This window comes from Eleginops maclovinus, chromosome 6 (assembly GCF_036324505.1).
Source record: "Eleginops maclovinus isolate JMC-PN-2008 ecotype Puerto Natales chromosome 6, JC_Emac_rtc_rv5, whole genome shotgun sequence".
Lineage (NCBI taxonomy): Eukaryota > Metazoa > Chordata > Actinopteri > Perciformes > Eleginopidae > Eleginops > Eleginops maclovinus.
The window spans coordinates 15,167,816-15,187,516 of NC_086354.1; the positions used below are offsets into that span (position 1 = coordinate 15,167,816).

The following is a 19,701-nucleotide window of genomic DNA, read 5'->3' on the forward strand; positions in this document are numbered from 1 at the left end:
AGAGTGAAAGGGAGAGTTAGTGGGAGAGAGAGAGAGAGAGAGAGAGAGAGAGAGAGAGAGAGAGGGAAAGAGAGAGAGAGAGAGATCACATCTTGCCTGCCAGCTATGATCACAATGTCATTTTCTCCTCAGTGGTTAGGAGCCTTCTCTGAAAGGTGCCCTGAATTATAATTATCAAAATATTGAACAAGATAATCATTCTCTCAAATGATGCTCAGAACATGCATAAAGTAATGCTGTCCTGTATCTCTCCTAACAACTCATTTAGAAGAACACAGCCCAAGTCATGTTTTCTGTGCAGGACTACACTAAAGCATTAGAGAAATTCCTACTTGAGCAGGATTCCTCCTATGCCTCACTTTTAGTTCTGTGTCCATCCATTTAAATTCATGAGCGTTTAAAGGAGATCTTTCATAGGAAGTAAGAGTCTCCTTGCCACCTCTTCATCCTCCCCCAATGGCCTCAGACACAGTCACAGGAGGAGTGACTTTGTCCGACCCCAATACCGTCTGCGAGAGCGCAGCTGAGGGCAGCAGCTGCCAGGGAGGACTGGTGGGGGAGCGCCCAAAACGCCAGCTCTGCCAAGCAAAGGGGCCGGGGGGAGCCCCAGTGGCAGCTGGGAAGGGTGGGGCGGCCAGCTGTGGAGCAGCAGGATGGTGGGGTGACTAGGAGATGCCACTAAACCTGTGCAGGGATACACAAATGCACATATACCTTTTATACATAGGCATGCTAAAAAAAAAATCACACTTCCCTTCAGCTGCAAGCACCTGCCTTTACACACACACACACACACACACACACACACACTCATCATCCGCACCAAGGCAACCCAAGCAGTCTGTGGCCCTCTTAACACCAACACCACTCTCCCATCACGTGCTTCGACCACACATCTGGTGTACCATCTGTATCACTCCCCCCAATGTGACAGGTAGTCCCTCTCCCTCTCTGGAGGGAGCAGAGGGGGAAGGAGGGACACGGAAGGTAATTTTGGGTGTAAATGTGCTCTGGACCTCTCTGGATGCATCTGGACAAAGCAGACATGCTGCTGAGCTGCGCAGGGTCATTACCAGTTGGAAGCTGATTACCAGATACCGGATGAAGACAAAACAATTATATCATACTGTCACATTATGACAGCACACATCGTGCACATCTTGTTTATGTATGTTGTCGTCAGGATGAATGATTAAGCACTTTTGAGTTAATCTCAACAAAAGGTCAAATGCTATAAATAACAAGTCAAGCTGTATTAAAGATTCTTCCAATTTATTGTAATGTACAGTTATACATTGCAATGACACAAATGTGACCACTTGGATGGGGTGCAGAATGCCAAATAATAAAACAGCCATATAAACAATATCGGAGGACAGTGAATTCCTCTTCTTCACACCACTGTACATATGGGATCAATAAAGTATGCACCATAAAACAGATATCAAGCCAGTGATATAAAACTGCACAACCAGTCTTTACTGTGAAACTAAGGAATCCATTTGAGAACATTATTTTCACATCTTATGTTACATATTTGACAGTAACAATCTCTATTATTCACACACAACACTATTTGAATGACATCAACTTAGACGTTTATTCAAAGGGATTCCAGCATTGTCAAGACTAACAAAACAAAATTGTCAGAAATATTTGTGGTGATTTGAAGAAAAAAGGCTCAGAGAGCATTGACTTACAATTTGCAGTGGCATCTGCTACATTTCACCTCTTCACCCAATTGTCAAATAAAGGCCTGTTGCCATTATTCTGTTCATGACCAACATTTGATATAGACTTTTTTCAGACTCAAAAACACAGCTTAACACAGAATCCACCAAGTTTATGTTCATTTTCTAATTCCAGGGATGATGTTTGTATTTTTCCTTCACAGATTTTCTGTGCAAGTCATTTAATGTTTCATTTTTACACAGATAATTCATACAGCGCACACGTCACTGACGCAGCAGATCCAATTGAATAGGAATACAACTCAACATAAAAAAAAACTAAATGAGCTGGATGGCATCATCATTAAAAAAACATTGACACATACACTTCATGAAATAAACAACACAGCTTTAGTACTAGTTCCCAATGTCTTATACAAAGTTAGCTTGATCTAAAAAGCATAAAATATATTTTTACATCATCACATACATCAAGACACGTACCATGGCCTAGCGGGAAGTTCATCTGGTGCATTATTTCATCTTCAAGCCCCCACACACAGTTCCCTACTGCTGGCATTATTGCTTCTTATAAACATCGAGGATAAGGATAGAGAAACAATGCACCACAGTAGATTGAAACTGTTCATTTAAATTGTCTCTGATATCGAAAATGTTGTCAGTCCGTTTCACAATCTGCAATGCTAAAGGATAAGGCAGTTCCATTTTTTAAGGCATTGCTGCTGTGAGACATACTGGACTGGAGGGTGAATCGCAGACTTTGACATTATCAAGTCAATGTACATGATAAAAAGAATACATTTTATAGGCAGAGAGATGGGAAAACGTATCTTGTATTTTTGAGTGTTGTATGTTCATGTCAGAGAGAATCTCAGCGAGCTACAACCATCATTTGAGTCTGCTTTGCAGTTGACCAGAGGTCAAAGCTCAGACAGATCAGAGCAGAGCGGTGTGGGTTGCTGGGACCATCTCTCATTGCTGGTAATTTCCATACTGGCCCTGTGGAGAAAATGAGAAAGACTTATGTTACTGGTCTTTTAAAAAACAGACATTAAAAGCTTATATGTACAAGTGTTATCAGACGGGTGCAAATCATCTGTGGTCTCAACCATATCTTAAAGCAAACCATGAGCTATGGCTGCATTTGCTGGTTTTGACCAGCAGGTGGCAGCATGGCCTCACAACTTGAGAGCTCTTAAATTCTATATTTTTTACTTCAGGCTTCTGCAGCAACATGGCTGAGGACCCAGGATAGTCCTTATTAGATAGTGGACACTTGTTTTCAAGTGGGACAAATTCAGTGTACCGGTAAGAGTAGTAGTGGATGCATTTTTAAAACAGGGGTCGAAGTATGTGTATGGCATTGATGGACATGACAATGGACACGTATTTTGAAAACAAACTTATTTTAAAAAAGGCATTTATACAAAACATTTGAATTTTTATGTGCATAGAGTTGCCCTAAGCACAGTCATCATTAAAACCAGTGTAGTAAATAGTAGAGGACACAGCCAAAGCAGTAAGCTTTTAGCTGCCTCCCTGCAGACTAAGCATGCTGTGTTTCTGACCTCATAACTTAAAATTCGACCCCTGGTTAATAAAAAAAGAAAAGAAAAAAGAAACTTAAAAAGAGAAAGATGGAGTAAAGATAAAGACGAAAGAGGGATAGAAGAAACATAACAAATGCAAATTAAAGCTAGGTGGTCAAACGTCTAGATTTGACGTTGAGGTCTTCACAGCAACCATTACCTTTGCTTCTTACAGAGCTAGTCAGGGGTTCAAATCCCCGGGTCTTTATTTCCTCATGTGCCCCTGAATATTCAAAGATAAAGATATCAAAGTATAGCTGTGGTCCCCACATAAGACCACAGGAAATACAGGGCAACAAATGGATCTCCCTTTAAACACTGGAGCAGTCTGCATCAAGTTTAAGGAAGAATTCTCTTAAAGACCTCATATTTCACTGCAGTGCCATTCCTTATTAGCCAAGATATATAACTAAGACTCAAATAAACAAGGCAAAGACAAAAGTAACACATACAACTCTGTTGGGAAGAACAGGTTCAACCCCACAATATGATGAGCATGCAAAACAAACTACCTTTAATATTTAACACTTACATTGGTCTCGCTACACAAAATATACGACTAAGTCTAAAATACACATAATACGGGACGAACTACGGCCTTCGAGCAACTAGTCGCTGTGACTGTCTGGTGTTGTGGGAATACTCACCTGGTCATAGCCATAAGGGCGCTGTTGCTGGCCCTGTGGGGGTCCAGGTTGAGGAGGGCGGTAGCCTCCATACTGCTGCCCCTGCCCCTGAGGATAGTTAGGATACTGTCCTGGGGCACTTTGGGTCGGACCTACAACAAACATTGAAAATTCAATTTGACAAAGTAAACATGAAAATGCTTTAGTCAATAAACTTAAGTGTAGCCTCTTTGTTTCTTTAAAGGAAGCACAGTGTTATTGTTTTTACCAGCTTAACATGAGACGGACAGCTGAACTCTGATTTGGACTCAAATGAAGAAACCAAGTGTGAAAACAGCCCAAGTTTTGCTCATTTACTGTTTCCATTTCCTACTTTTTACTCTGAGAACTCTAGGGAATCCCTCAGTATACTATTACTAATGAGCTGCAATAAAAAAAGCTGATGGATGTCAAAGAGAGAATGGTGGGTATGTCAGACCCACTTGTTTAGGCTGCCTCCATGTCTGACTCCGTAATGAATGAAAATGAGAATGGGTGAGTCAGGTTGGAGCCGGGTGGTGGCTCCCTAATGCAAGAAGACATCAAGGAGATTCTGTTGGTCTTCATTAGAGAAGCAGGCTTCATTAAAAAAAAAAAGAATGAGGGAAAAATAAAACATCACTTCATCAGCCCACGTTCACTGTAGCCATCTAAGCAGGTGCTGAGGAGGAGCACGCAAAACCTGACTGTGGCTGAAGTCAAATGAGGCCCACGCAGCATCGTTAGGAGCTCGTAATGTCTTCTGCTGTAGAGCATAACCTTGTGGGGGCCTGCGAGAGGAGGCATGCGCGTGTGCCAGATGGATCTCACCTCACAGCCTCTCCACCAGCTCATTACTAACAGGAGCTCGTGCTCAGACAGACAGTAACTGATGGAAAGTTCCAGAGAAAAATGGGACGATGAAGGAAAAAGACCAAATAGCTGCAAGAGCCCAAATAGCTACATTGCAAGCAAAATTATTATACATTTTTAACATCCTTTATTTTATTCATGATGGTTCAATCTGAAGCCACACTCAATGTGAGTAATCTAAAGTTGAACATATACATACGGAAGTCATTTCAAACTTAAGATTCCCAGACTGTTATCTAATCAGGTTTTGGATGTGTACCTAAGCTCGCCTATTTCTGTTATGATTCTCCATGACTGTCATATATTTTCAATTAATAAGAGTTAATCCATTACCATAAAAAGTTACAATCTTCTGTCATATATATATATATTCTGCCTTACAAATTTCTGTTAATTTTAGGATATTTACAGGTTACATTCTGCTTGACTTCATATCCAAAATGCAATGAGTTCAAAATGTTTGGCTGGCAGTCAACACACACTTTGCCCAATGCCTGTACCCATCGGCCAAAGCTGCTCTCCCACTCCCTCAGAACAGTGTGTCATATCAAACTGAAGCACCAGGAGAAATGCAAATGTGGTGCCAGCCACCATTCTACTGATTAAATTTCCCTTCCACCAAGCTCCAATCCCCCACCGTTCATTAAGGTGCTTCTTTAATTCCTTGCTTTCGATGATGTCTTGACATGCATTTGGCACAGTTACATTTCCAAGGGGCAGTAACCACCAACTTACCGAAGAGGAATCAGTATTCAACAGCCATGTAAATGAAAGAGAGCCGATAGCGCCTCCTGCAGGACAAGAAATGTGCCCCTACTCCAGAGAAACTCACCGTAACCCTGCTGCTGTGGTGGGTAGCCCTGTTGCCCTGGATACTGCTGCTGGGGAGGGTAGCCCTGCTGCTGGGGGGGGCCTTGCTGGTAGGCTTCCTGCTGTTGGCCATACTGGGCATTACCTTCAAGAGGCAACAGCACGACACATGAGAAATATGTTTACAACTTCAGAGCAGCAGCAAAGAATACAGCAGGTCAGAAACCAGCCATGTTTCAGTAACATGCGAATTGTTTTCAAATGGTTGGACTTCAAAGGAAAAAAAAGAATAATGCAGTCAGTGTAGAGAAAAACAATAGAAATAAGATAAATGTTAATTGAACAAAGAAAGAGAAGGAGTTGTTTATTTAGCATGGATGCTAATGCAATGTCACACCAACATGGCGAAAATTGGGAGTATATCAAGTGTTGTATTTAGAAGCTAAGGTAACGGTAGCCTGTTTCTAAAAAACAATTGTTGGTTGTTTATAAGTCACTAGCTCTTCAGCAAATCAGTGATCACAAAATGTTTGCACCTATGAAATGGCAGTCTGCTTCAGCTGTGTGAACATTGGTAATATCCCATGGCATTCTTCCACGACACTCAGAAGAGTTAACCTTTTACTTAAACACAACTTTTGCCATTACGACTCACACAAGACTCTGTCCCTGACTTTTCTTTCACACCAACAGATGGAGCGACAGCCACAATAGGGGGAGACTGGAGACACTGGGTAGTTGCTCACTTATCTAAGGACTGCAGCATCTTTTGGAACGTGCACTCTGGCATGAGGGTGTTTCCTCACAATTAGAGGCCATATTATTTTCTTTGATTGAGCCCAAAGTCACTTTTGATTTCCCAGAAAATAATGAAGAAACTGAAACGTTGTCGCAGTCTCTTGGCATCATTCGTGTTTTAACACAACACCTGGGTTTGATTTGGTTGTTGATTTTTCTCCAAGTGACTGGAGGGTTCTCCTACCTTCTGAGGCTCCCTGTCCTGCGTGACTGTACTGGTCCCCATAGTAGTCTTCCTGCCCTGGGTACTGCTGAGGGGGTCCTACATACACATACACACAACATACACACAAGTAGATTCAAGGTGTTGTTGGATCGGTTGTGTGAGGGGAAGAGTGGAGAGGATGGATTCCTGGTCGCTAGCTCTTGTTGGGAAGTTTACTTTTGGTCACTTGACTAATTTTTATAATTGGAACCTTTGGGTTACATGTTTAGTCATGAAGATTTCTGTGAGCTGCAGAAGTGGAAATTGAGAAGAACAAGAGTAAAAAATTGTAGGAGGGAGGGTTAGGGAGAAGGAAGGCAGACACTCACAACTTGCACACCTCACAGACACACTTTGACGGGTATACCTTGCTGTGGGGGTCTGTAGGGAGGCATTGGCCTCTGCCCCATGACATGGTTCCCTTGATTGACCTGTCCCATCATGCCCATTGGGTTCTGTTGTCCTTGGTAGTGCTGTCCACCGCCACCAGGAGGCATGTTATACTGCTGAGCGGGAGGCTGCTGGTGCATCATGGGACCTATGGAACAACAATAACAGCTAACCATAAACCTGCATTAACGGAGAAAAACATGCTAGCAGTGTAAGGCTTATCACATGCAGGCAAATGATGTGTAGGACACACCAAAAAGAAAGGTGATCAGGTAAGTTGTAAAAACAAGGGGAAATAAACTAATTGGGTATTTTACCTTGAGTGGGCTGCATGTTCATGTTAGGCCGGGGCCCGTAGTTTCCCATGGGCTGGCCCTGGGTCATGTTCATTTGGCTCTGAGCTGGGATGCCCTGGGATGAAGGGACAGTGTGGTTGTAACCACCCATCGAGCCATGGCTGCTGGGGGGCATATTCATAGAGCCACTGGGCATGTTTGGGGGCTGGTTGGGGCCTGGACCGGGACCTTGCATGGGCATGTGATTGGGCCCTGGAAATCAAAGATGATTCATGACTCTCCACATAAATATTTAGTGCACATACGTATGTAGTCATTTCCATAACACTGTTGCTCTGTAAGTAACTGTCATCTGAGGCTCTGATTGTATATCAACAATGACCTTGGAGACATGTTGGAGGTTAGGGGGTTCACCCAAACGTTGAGTAACTGTTATGAATACCCTACACCTGTCTAAAAAAAGAACAGGCCTCAGTGTTAAGGAATCATATCTTCTTAATTATAGTGTCAGAAAGTATCATCCCTGTTGTGAGCATTTAATGGAAATCCAGGAAACAGCGTGGCACCGAATGACTAAACAGTGAACAAACTCCCATACGAGAGGAAAACCAACTCCATCGCATTCAGTCCAGTCAAAGAAAACTCAAGGTCTTTATATTTGTTAACGTTTGCAAACAAACAAAACGCATGCTGAAACAAAACTACGACACTTGAGAAAAGGGAGGAAAACCACGATCAAATGAAGGACAAGTCCAAGACAACCAGCGCTGGCAAAAAGGTGACATCATCCTTCAGCAGAGCGACCTCCCTCACAGTTCTATGGTGTTGCTAGGCAACCCAAGTGAGACAGGGACTGAGGGAGAAGAGGGTAAAGCAAAAAAGAGAAAGACGAGGGAGGGGGGTCACTTACCAGGCATCTGGCCATTCATCTGGTTCTGCATGTGAGGGGCTGGAGGGCCACCGCTGACCATTCCTTCAGAGGGCATATTGTGACCATGAGGAGGCTGAGTGGGGGGTCCACTTTGGTTCATCCCACCAGGGCCCATGGGCATGTTTTGAGTGGGCGGCTGCAGGCGCACAACACAGACACAAAAAAAACACACATCAGCTGACTGAAACACATCTGAGCCTGATCCACCGGAAAGAGAAAAATCAAGAAGAGCAGCAGATAAAAGATCTCTTCAAACAAGTATGATCGAGTATAACTGATGACTTGAAGTAATCAATAAGGACTGACCACAAAAAAGTGTTAAATACAATTATTGTTTAAATAATATAATATTAATCTGTATTTTTGCACACAACACGTTCAAACTGGTGGTGCATTCATAAATATGGACCAAGATACTTCAATACCAAACATTAATACTTGAGGAGCACTTTAATACAACTAGCCTTAAGCTCATTGTTAAGCTTAAAAAGTTGAACTCTTTCCATAACTTTGACATCACTGGGGTTGTTTTTGTTCAAACATTAGAAAACTCTTCTGAGAATAACTCATTATAAAACAGTTTTCACAGGCTCTGTTGTATTCATTACGACAAGCAAACTGATATCAAAGTGTTAATCTGATGGAGTTCTCTTTGATACAAGAGTCAGACTGGTGAACATTTGCATTAAACAGTTGAGTTTTTAAATGTTATTTAGTGTGGGGCATTATACATTTAAAATGACTCATGTCAGACGCTCAATAGGTGTAACATGACAGCATCTTAACAAATGTAATTTGATCGTTTGGTACTTTACCTGAACAGATTCCTGCTAGGTAATGTTAGCGCCTTGCTCAAACAAGAGCTCAACATTACCTTATGATGCAGAGAGGTTACACTGGCATACACAGTTCATTCAATCACAACAGACAGCAAGGACCAATACTCACAGCAGGGAGGAGAGACTGCATGTTCTGATTGGAGTCTGCTATCGTGGCCAGGTACACTAGATTTCTGTGGAGCATCTGTTGATATCTGGGCAGGTGGAGAGTCATCAATACAGGTTATAAGTCAAGGTTAACTTAAAATGACTTTAACAAGCAGGCAAGAGGTGATTTTCATGACTTACTGTGAACATTCTGCTGTTTTGCCTTTACTCTGGAAGTCCATTATACACTGGATCAGCTGGTTGTTCTCGTCTAATAACTGCAACAGCAAATGCAGAGATTCATTAAGGTTACGCGCAATTACACAACATTTACAATGAGTGAGACGGCGTAATTTTAATTTGTAAGCTCTGTACTTTCTGATCTATTCGGAAAACAATTGGGAGGATGGGGGCGTTTTGTTATATGCGAGTGTGCGTTTCTAGCTAACAATAGACGCATATTGCTAGCTAATGTTAGCTGTCCTTGGCTAACAAAACGACAGGCCTTCATTCTATTCAAATACGTTTAAACGTTAGTCCGGTAAATCAACCTAAAGCCCATCGTCGACACGTGGCGTACCGACTCCAGAGAGGTTCATATTCACCGCGCTTTGACCCTGCACATTTGTTCCCGATGTATTCACAGTTGGACATGGATGGGCACTGCTACATAGATTAGCTCAAAGGCTAGCACCGTCTGATACCATTGCCTCCATCCCAAGACGCGCTAAAAAAGATGAATTACCTTTTGTATTCCAGCGGGTGTTATATCACCCTTTCCACGCTGCCTGTGAGGTGCAAACGCCACCGACATAGTGATTCACTACAAAGTTAGAGTGAACCAGAGCATACAATTCAAAAGAAGCTAACACGTTTAACAAATCGGTAGAGCTCAAACAGTTCAGAATAGGATTCAATTTTGTAATGCAGTGGTCCGTTTTGGGGGGGAGTTGGTCACATTTGAAAACATATTTGATGCTATCATTTTAGTTCGACTACAAGGATACTAGTGTCGGTTACGTTACATTTTCATAAATTATAATAGTTTAATACATATATTTCTGCAATTAAAAGCATAAATACCTTGGCTTAATTGAATTACACGTTAACCTATTTTCCGTATAGTGGAACAGTCTAGATCTAGACTGAAAGGCCACGGGAAATGGACTGCTCAACAAAAAGGGGAAACAGTCAGAATTTAAATATGTTGCTATACATTATAAATGGTAGTGCACGCAGTTTCGGCCAATAATAGCTTGTAAAACTGTGTATTAGGCTTGTGATTGTAATTCATGCAGTGCATCCTCGTTGCACATTACCTGACGATCTATACATGTAATAAAAACGTTGCATTTTGTATTGCAACTTTCAGATGAAGACATTGTTCAGCAAGGTAAATGAAATAGTGACCATTATTATGAAATTGTATTTACAACTTTCCTTTGGCGAACCCCAGTGTTGGTATCGCCCCAGTTCAGGGGTCATACGCATGCGCTGTTTTCAACACACGGCGGCTTCTCAAATTGCTAACTAGCTGAATCATTTGGTGGAAGTCTCCTTTTTTTCTCGTGATTGTATTTGTATTGCAGTGCAATGGCGGCAAGATACGACAGAGCTATTACTGTCTTCTCTCCAGACGGGCATCTCTTCCAAGTGGAGTATGCACAGGAAGCTGTAAAGAAAGGTTCCACAGCTGTAAGTCCTAAAATTAAACAAGTGCTTAAGCTAACATTAGCACGTCAGTTAGCCAGCCAGCCAGCTAAGCTAGCAACTAGCAAGCTCGCTTGTTACTCATGTATTTAGTTAGCTAATTCTGTTGTTTAACAAAATCTCTTTCACTCAAGTTTTGTGATTTGTAACAACAGTGTCGTACTGCTCAACTTTAACTTCCTTGTGTAACTAATACAATAAAAATTAAGATTTACTGAAGATGAGAACTAGCCAACATTTTGTCGCTGTGTCACTCTGACACTAGTTTCACTTTCATTGTGATAATGTAAAGTATGGGTAGTTTACACAAACATTATATTGTTTGTTCTTGGCCTAAATAATATTTAAGCTTCTCCAATATCGTAACGTTAAACAATAAAATGTAAGTGAAGACACATTTATATATGCTTGCCAATTCCCATGTACATGCACTTGGCGGCCTCAGTGGCACTCAATTAAACGGTAGGTCTGTTAACTAATTTAGTCTAACTTTAGTCTTAAATACCTGAGATGCCTACTTATTGTTTCCAAATAACTTTTGCAGTTATAATTTTTACTGTCTAGGAAGTTGTGGAAAATCAATGTAATGTCGAATACGTCTATTGAATCCTGCTTTATTTACTGTTTACCTTTGTAAACCCCCAAAAGTTTAGCTTACAGCTCAATAGTTTGGGAATCTGAATAATGGAAAGACGATTTGGTTCAAAAGGCTAGATATAATACTTTGACCTCACTGTAATCATTGCGTTGGGTGGGCATCAAAACCATTACATATTTTTCTTTCTTTCCCCTTTTACTTCAAGCCTAAAATCATGATTTGGAAGTGGTCAAAGAGGGCCGTGTGAAGATTGTTTGGTTATCTGTTTGACTGTTTGATTTATTTTTCTGCAGGTGGGAATCAGAGGTAAAGACATTGTTGTCCTTGGTGTTGAGAAGAAATCTGTGGCAAAGCTGCAGGAAGAAAGGACTGTCCGTAAGATATGTGCCCTGGACGAGCATGTCTGCATGGCTTTTGCAGGTAACTGTAACAACAAAACCTTTATAATAACTGAATACTCCTCGCTTATTTAACATGGCACAGTGGACTAATGGAGTAAGATAAGTTCTCATTTCCACTACGTTAGGACACATAGATATTAGGTTTTTGTCTCTTCAGTCTTCTGTTGTATTTTACCTGTATTTTGTACAGATATTTAACCTCTTTTTATTTATTAAAGGTCTGACAGCAGATGCCCGTATCGTGATAAACAGAGCTCGCGTTGAGTGCCAGAGCCACAGGCTAACTGTGGAGGACCCAGTCACAGTGGAATACATCACACGCTACATCGCTACACTGAAGCAGGTAAAACAAATCCCAATTTGGGATCAATAAATGACCTAATTTTACCATCTTTATTTATTGTTTACTGAAAGGCAATATTCCTTGGGCGAGATCATAAAATAACGTAAGTTTCAGTTTTTGTGCTCTAAGAATAGTTCACAAAACTGAAACCATACGGTATTTGATTGTTATTAAGGTGTGTAATAATGACCAATCACAAAGTGTCTTTTACATCGGTCATATTTGTAGCGCTACACTCAAAGCAATGGGCGCAGGCCATTTGGCATCTCTGCGTTAATTGTTGGCTTTGACGACGATGGAACTCCCAGGCTGTACCAGACAGATCCTTCAGGAACCTACCACGCCTGGAAGGTCAGTGAGCATGCTCTTTGTACATAATTTTGTTTTGGATTCCATTATACATCAAGTAAACAGTTAGTATGAAATTATTTTATAATCAGTTTTTTGACTTAAAAAAATAAAACAGGCAAATGCCATCGGCCGTAGTGCAAAGACTGTAAGGGAGTTCCTGGAGAAGAATTACACAGACGAAGCCATTGCTGGGGACAATGAAACAATCAAGCTGGCTATCAAAGCTTTGCTCGAGGTAAGGTTAAGCATGTGTATTCATTTGAATTAACTCACTTTTTCAGGCACAAAGGTAATCCTAATATATAGCGTTGTAGTCATTTTTCAATTTAAATGTACTTTATGTAGCTTATGACACATTTCTTTAAAAGGGTTTTAATGTGTGAGCATGTTACAGAAAATGTGTCTTGTCAAAAGTATTTTCATGTACCACTTTATTCATTTGATAGTCATGACTTTGTCAAAGAGTTACATGCTAACAGAATATGATTGCCAGTCCATAAAACCGCCTTGTTTGTGTATTGTTTAATTCATCAATATCATATTTTAAACTGTTGTTCAACTTCTAAAGCTTAATGTAACTGTAACTGAAATAGTTACATTAGTTAAGCACTTTAATATTAACTTAAATCCGATGCTACAGTAGTTTATTTGTGATTTACGTGAATGTTTTATTAAACGTATTTGTGTTATTACAGGTTGTCCAGTCAGGAGGGAAAAATATTGAACTTGCTGTTATCAGACGAAACCAGCCACTGAAGGTGAGTTCCTGCAAATTATAATTGTCTTTTGTATTTTTTAAAACATTTATTTATTTGCTAATGACTTTTTCTTATCAATTTACAGATCTTGGAATCCAAGGAAATTGAGAACCTGGTGGCTGAGATTGAGAAGGAAAAAGAGGAAGAGGCAGAGAAGAAGAAGCAGAAAAAATCCACCTGAAGCAATTAACCGAGACCTGTTCTTTATTGCACTTGAATGACAATAGAATATTTGGGTTGCAGATATTAGTAAGCTTTAGAGGGTTTACGTCTCTCACTAATTTCATTGTGCAGAGCTAAATCCTAATTTGAGATCTGTTCATGTTATTCCAAAGTGTTGTGCCATCTGCAAAGAACATCAAGTACCCATCCTTTCAGTTATTGACTTGACTGATGTTTCAAAAGTAAATGCATAGATCTCAAGTTAGAGTTTAGCTCTTAAACTACGCTTACAGGATGTTTTTATATCATACACCAAACAGCCCGATGGGATAAATCTCAAATGTTGAAATAAACCAGTTTGTAACATTCAGAAACATGAAAACTAAATGCTCAATAAAAGCTGACTTGTTTGTAAATTGTTTTACGTTATTTCTAAAACTAATTTCAAACAGTTTGTTATGCCACATGGCTTTTCTAAATAGTGCCTAAGACTGAATCTTATGGTCTTAGCTGTTGGTGCAGTGACTGGTTTCTTGAGGAGGAGAGAAAAGGGACTTTAAGGCAGAGGAACGGGTCCCACCTCTATATTGATTATCCTACTGCAAAGCAAGTACTGCGATAAAGATAACTACAGTTTAAAACACTACTAGCGGCAGTGTGGCTGTAAAGTGCAATGGTTTTCATTTGTCAGCATTCTGTCACACAGACCTGGAAGACGGGGGAAAAAGGTAGCTCAGATTGCTTTATAAAGTGCTCACCTCTCCCTCAGTCATTTAAAACAAATTAGTGATGAGCGAATGAAGTGTCTAATGGTGGCCCAACGAGACCCCCTTTTTTGCTTCTCGTATTTTATTTCTCCCTAAATTCGCTTATCAAGCAACCGCTGCTCTGAATTCTCAACGACACAATTATGGCCGGCGGTGTGGTAGGGCTGCTTAATGGGATCCTGGCCTCAGACCCCAGTGGGAACTTTCAGTGACTTTAATCTGGAGCCCTTTGAAAAGTTGTACCGTGCTGTGCTGAAGAGCCCCAAGGGTTCCCTCTGACTCTCACCAAAGACATAATGGTGAATGGTAAAGTCCTTCATTTAGAATCATCTCCCCAAGCCAGGATTTCCTGAGTGGGTGCCCTGGATGCCTTGACTAGAGCAATTGCACTTTGTCTGCAATTTGTCTTGTTTGTGAGTCTTATAGGTTGTTGTTTAGGGTGATGTCAAAGCATCAATTAAGCATCTGATATTACTAATGTCATCAAATCCTAGGAGGGCAATAAAAATGGAGTTTGTTTGATTTACAGCCATTTCATCCCTACACTAATTGCCCTACTACTGCATTTCAAGTTAGAATTTTGCTAAGATTACTGTCACAGGCACTGGTTTGATAATGCTCAGGTAGCAGACAAAGAGGTGCTGAATCCACCAGATGACAAAACAAGCTTAAGGTAAACTTTAATAAAGTTTATCCTAGGTAATCCTCTAGCTACAGAGGTTATCTGATCTATCTTGTCAATAGTGCAAGGGCAGCTTATTTTGTGCTGCTGCTAGGACTCCTAGTCTTTTGAACTGCTTCTGGGAAGAGTTTTCTTTTGCTTTCTTTTCTTTCTTTTTTTTTTTGTCGGCATTGTTGTTGCCCATAATCAGCGCTACTGTGCCTCGGGACAAAGTCCATCTCTCTCATCGCTGGCTGCTGCTCATCATTAATGCAGAAAATAATGGCTTCACCAGAGGTCATCGGCGGAGGAACGAGGCCCGAGGACATGTACTCTCCAAGCAAGAATGCACAGTGCTGCGGGCTTTCGACTGAGTGCATTGTTTGTATGCACACACACACACACGGCTTAGAGGCCAGTTGCACATACACATAGCAAACACTATTAATGTGAACACACAACAGATTTTTTTTTTTTAAACTGCCCACATCTCCTTTTCTCTTGATCTGTCATGCAATTGCACTTTAGGCAAAGTGTGTTCTTACGTTGTTGTGCGAACATACACTGGGGGGAAAAACATTCCATGTGTTACATCTTGATTTTAGTATTTGGATGCATCTAACACCAATAGTCTGACCCTCTTATGAAAATATCCAATACTCTTCTCTCTAGCTTATTTCCATGTCACGGGCAGATTTCACTTTGAGGATCTACATTTTTGTCATTCTAATGTGCCACCCTGTGGCCATATTTCCCAGTATGCCCCTCCTGGGATGTTTAAAATTTGTCAGTGCAGAATGTCCTTAGGTCCAAATAAGGCAACTGCTTCAAGGGTAAAAGCACACAGACATTTGCATCCCTGTGGAACCAAGGTTACATTAGTCTTCTGTTAAGACTGTCTCACCGCTGCTGCTGAATTACTCCAGGTGTTATCACCTTCTACCAGCAGAGCGCAGTGTTGCATAGAAGCAGTGTTCCTATCATATCGCTTACACTTTCATCTCACTTTTCGTCCTACAGATTGACAGTATGACTCTTGCAGCTAACAGCGAGCAGAATCTGTGGTTCTGCTGACATGTTTTCGTCTCTGTTCTTTAACACACAGCCACAAAGGCTCTCTGAACAATTGAATCCATGGAGGGAGAGTTGTTTTGCTTTAAATTGTCATATGAAAAAGCAACATTGCTTGTGTCCTCCAGCGATGGCCAAGCTGTCAAAGTGTGTTGGGTCATAAAAGGCTACGCTCTCAACACTGTCCCTTTTCTGCTTGTCACATGTCGACAGTTACACACATTGTGTAGCGGATTGGCCCGCCTTCCCTTTTGCCCTTTAGGGCTCTGCAGGAATATAAAGTAAAGTTTGGGTATATTGGTGTGCTGGTTTACATATCCATAAGCGATCAAACTATGTTCTCTTTTAATGTCCTCTTCTAACTTCTAGCTCCAGGGATACATTTTGAATATCATTCTATTATCTCACACATCTTATCTTCTCTGTCCTTAAATCTGTTTTCCTTTCTCTCTCTCTCTCCCTCACAGACAATTTTTGTCTGGATGTCTTAGTGTTACACAGCAGCATACAGTATACGGTTGAGTAACAGATACCACTGACAGATTTGGTAGTATTTTACCTTTGTGACCCATGAAAGGTGTTGGAATACTAACAGTTTGTGTGCAGAGACTAAAGGCATGGTTTTAAGTTACCCTTCAAGAGTCACCTGTCAGGGGTTTTGTCTCACAGGAGAATACAAGTGCATCCTCCTCTAATTGAAAGTAGACACCACTGGGCCAGGAACAGGGAGAACAGGAGAGAGGAGGAAGGAGAAAGCAAAATGAGACGCAGAGGCAAAAAGGAGCAGACAGAGCTAAAATAAACAATTCCCAGGATGCTGCAGGCCAAAAGCACATGGCCCCGGGGCTCCATGGCCTCTCAGGGCCGTGGCAGAAGCCAGTCACACACATCACATAGCATTACACGGGATGGGGTTACAGGAAAATGTCAGCCGACGCATAAGGAGGAACCATCAGCCCATAGGATAATTTGATTGCCTGAGGGAGGTGCAATCTTGCATTCCCACGATTCCTCTCTTTCCACCCACACCCTCTTTTCATTGTATTTTAGAATCCATTTTTCTTTCTCAGTTATTTAATGTTTTCAATTCGGTTGTTTGCACTGATAGTCATGTATGTTTACGAATGTACTGTATCATTATAAAAGGAGGTAACTTGCAATTGGTTCACTACAGTAACATTTCTGAGCAGACTCCAATTGTATCCTCATTGGAATTTTATGGGCCATTGGTTTGTAGCGTGGCATCTGATATCTATGATATAATTTACAACCTGATATTTGTCAGAAAATCTCCTCCCACTCGCCCTCCTCTCTGACAGTGTTTGTGGTTACATGTTGTGTCACTGGTCACGGAGCGAATCATGTCCCTCACAGTCTTGCCCCTTTGGAAGATCAAGATGCTATAATCATCTAGAAATGTAGTATGTTTTGAAATGTGCTGTTTTACATTAACTCTATTATACAAATGGTGTTCTACCCTGTCACTTCATGCTGTACTTAGAGGACAATATTGTTTTATTAGCGCATGGAAATGCAGCTGCATATATGCATGTGCATTAGATAAAGACGGAGAGAAGGATGGAGAGAGCAAAAGAAAAAGAGACAGCGAGAGTTCAGCGCAGATATGTGAGTGCGTCTGACAGAGAGGACAGCCCTGAAGGCAGGTCCCAGCCCTTCAGCACCGAAAATGACACATGACTGCTTTGACTTTTGTCATCCCCTGTCTCCCTCCGCCCCCAAACCCAAGCCTCCAACAAACACTGAGGCTAGCATAGACACACACACACACACACACACACACACACACACACACTCAAAGACACAGTCACACACTGTATACTGCTTAGATTACATTATCTTTATCCCCAGGACATGAGCCCTCCTTGTTGGATGACATTTGGGCTTGTGCAGCACTAAGGTTACCTTTCTTTGCCCCTGAGTTAAAGATGCCTGTCTGCAGCATGCATTTGAAATGAAGGACAGGAAAAAAATCCGATGAGAAAGATTTCCAAAAGCACTTTGATCAGAGGCATCAACAGTCACGCACAAACTTGTTAAGCAGTATGTAAATTTGGGCTGATACTGAATAAAGTTGCCAGAATGGCATGAATCCATTGTGCTGCGATGATCAAAATAAAAGAGGGCTTCATACGCTCGAGGGCAAGAAAGTCACAGACATGAAGGTTTTTTTCCTTCCTCTTTTTTTCTACAAAGGGGCTGATGGGATGCAGAGGAGAGAAGGAGGGGAGGGAAATGAAAGATAGGGGTAAGCCTGGAAGGATCTCAATCTAAATTAGCCGAGTAGAAGGAAGACTGTGCTGAGTGAGACATATAATTAAAACCAAAGTGATGAAAACATCAGTACTCATTCAGTCACTCGCCAGATGAAATTCTAAAATTGCTACCACCATGATCAGAAGATGTTTCAAAGCTGAAGGTGAATCTAGCCTATTGTCAAAGCACACCAACCTCCCATTTACTCTTTCTCTCACATCTCTCTCATCCAACTCCTCTCTGTTTCTTTATCCCTCCCTCGTTCCCTCTTTTTCTCTCCGTCTGACACCCTGAGATGAATAGATGCTGTCACTGAGACTCTTGTAGCCTGTCAGCTTTTAAACAAACAGTTAGCAAAAGGATCACTTTCACAGGAAACCTCCCAGTCTGAGGTGAGGATAACAGCGTGAGCATGTCCTGTCCACACAATAACCTACCTTGTGATTGAAGAAGGAAAACATGACCTCACACAGTCCAACACCTCATCCTACTGAGCATAAAAACAAGGTAATGCTTATAATTGTACTAAGATTGTTTTAGCACATCTGTCCTCAACGCTGAAGATGTTATTTACTCTTGCAGCCTGCATCTGTAACCAAATACCTCTCGCAGTTAGAGGGGAAGCATTCTAACGGAGGGTCTGTTCCCTCCCTCCAGTGTAGTGTACCTCCAGTAAATCTGTCCTCCCAACAACAAATGTCCCTGCACCTAAAAGGCCCCTCAAAAAACAAGCCTGACTTTTGTGAGTAAAAAAAAATCAAGCCCCTTAGGTGTGTTCCCTCTCACTCTTCCTCTCTGCACCTGCACTGAGTCTCTCAAGTCCTCCATGTGTTTCTCCACACAATGAAGACAGTGCATAGCCTCTGGCGCCTCACTCCAGCTGAGAGCCACCTCTCTCCAGAGGACAGGAGAGGAAAACTGCCAGCACTAACAACTGATCCTGGCAGATAAAGAAGCAGATAGCGCAAGGAGAGAGTGCCTCGGACAAACCTCGCCTTGCTCTGGTCGCCAGTGCTGCTTCCCTTAGCTCCAAGACAATGGTGATAACAACTGAAAAAGACTGTGGGTTGATGAGGAAGTTGACAAATGAGCAATCATTTTCTCATCATATTATTTTTAAGTACATGTTTGTTCCAATTTGTCCACAATGTGCTTTTATTTAACATACAGATGTTTAACTTTGGAAAATCCCACATTATGATTTAATTTGTGACCTAAACTGTATCAGTTACAATGAATAGCGCCAGCCAACCAGAAACATTAGGCTGCTTGGGCCTTTATTTAATGTGATGTATTGTTGTAGTGCCAGGCAGGATGACCTAGCACCAGATCACTGTACCACTCACGCTCCTGAGGGGAAGTGACTGGAACAGCAGTTAGGCGAGACGACGGTATAGGTCGCTGGGGCCACAGCTGGGAAGCCCTAGGCCCAAGTGTTGACCTGATGCGATT

At 41.6% G+C, this 19,701-nt stretch overlaps 2 protein-coding genes across 6 annotated transcripts; one reads left to right on the top strand and one right to left on the bottom strand.

Annotated features, from left to right (window-relative positions):
* Positions 1-425: 425 nt before the first annotated feature.
* Positions 426-13,892, top strand: psma8 (proteasome 20S subunit alpha 8). The gene is made up of 8 exons (XM_063885399.1): positions 426-435; positions 10,716-10,848; positions 11,755-11,881; positions 12,081-12,205; positions 12,434-12,556; positions 12,672-12,791; positions 13,252-13,314; positions 13,400-13,892. The coding sequence occupies exons 2-8, from the start codon at positions 10,747-10,749 to the stop codon at positions 13,493-13,495; spliced, it is 756 nt and encodes a 251-aa protein (XP_063741469.1). The 5' UTR covers positions 426-435; positions 10,716-10,746; the 3' UTR covers positions 13,496-13,892.
* ss18 (SS18 subunit of BAF chromatin remodeling complex) lies at positions 1,256-10,076 on the bottom strand. Of its 5 annotated transcripts, XM_063885397.1 has the most exons (11): positions 9,899-10,076; positions 9,355-9,431; positions 9,176-9,260; positions 8,207-8,363; positions 7,318-7,548; positions 6,978-7,148; positions 6,590-6,667; positions 5,630-5,752; positions 3,928-4,058; positions 3,441-3,503; positions 1,256-2,690 (listed from the first exon to the last, which is right to left on the bottom strand). In XM_063885397.1, the coding sequence occupies exons 1-10, from the start codon at positions 9,965-9,967 to the stop codon at positions 3,486-3,488; spliced, it is 1,140 nt and encodes a 379-aa protein (XP_063741467.1). In that variant the 5' UTR covers positions 9,968-10,076; the 3' UTR covers positions 1,256-2,690; positions 3,441-3,485. The 5 variants fall into 5 exon arrangements, 3 of the variants coding, with proteins under 3 accessions (XP_063741467.1, XP_063741466.1, XP_063741468.1); XR_010165990.1 differs by having other exon boundaries at positions 3,441-4,058; XM_063885396.1 differs by lacking the exon at positions 3,441-3,503.
* Positions 13,893-19,701: the final 5,809 nt, after the last annotated feature.

Excerpts from the sequence above, each read along its gene's own strand:
- psma8 (XM_063885399.1), top strand. The coding sequence starts at position 10,747 with ATGGCGGCAAGATACGACAGAGCTATTACTGTCTTCTCTCCAGACGGG. Across the intron at positions 11,882-12,080 it reads TGTCTGCATGGCTTTTGCAG|GTCTGACAGCAGATGCCCGT; the intron begins GTAACTGTAACA and ends TATTTATTAAAG. Across the intron at positions 12,206-12,433 it reads ACATCGCTACACTGAAGCAG|CGCTACACTCAAAGCAATGG; the intron begins GTAAAACAAATC and ends TCATATTTGTAG.
- ss18 (XM_063885396.1), bottom strand. The coding sequence starts at position 9,967 with ATGTCGGTGGCGTTTGCACCTCACAGGCAGCGTGGAAAGGGTGATATA. Across the intron at positions 6,668-6,977 it reads CTACAGACCCCCACAGCAAG|GACCCCCTCAGCAGTACCCA; the intron begins GTATACCCGTCA and ends ATGTGTATGTAG. Across the intron at positions 5,753-6,589 it reads AGGACAGGGAGCCTCAGAAG|GTAATGCCCAGTATGGCCAA; the intron begins GTAGGAGAACCC and ends TGCCTCTTGAAG.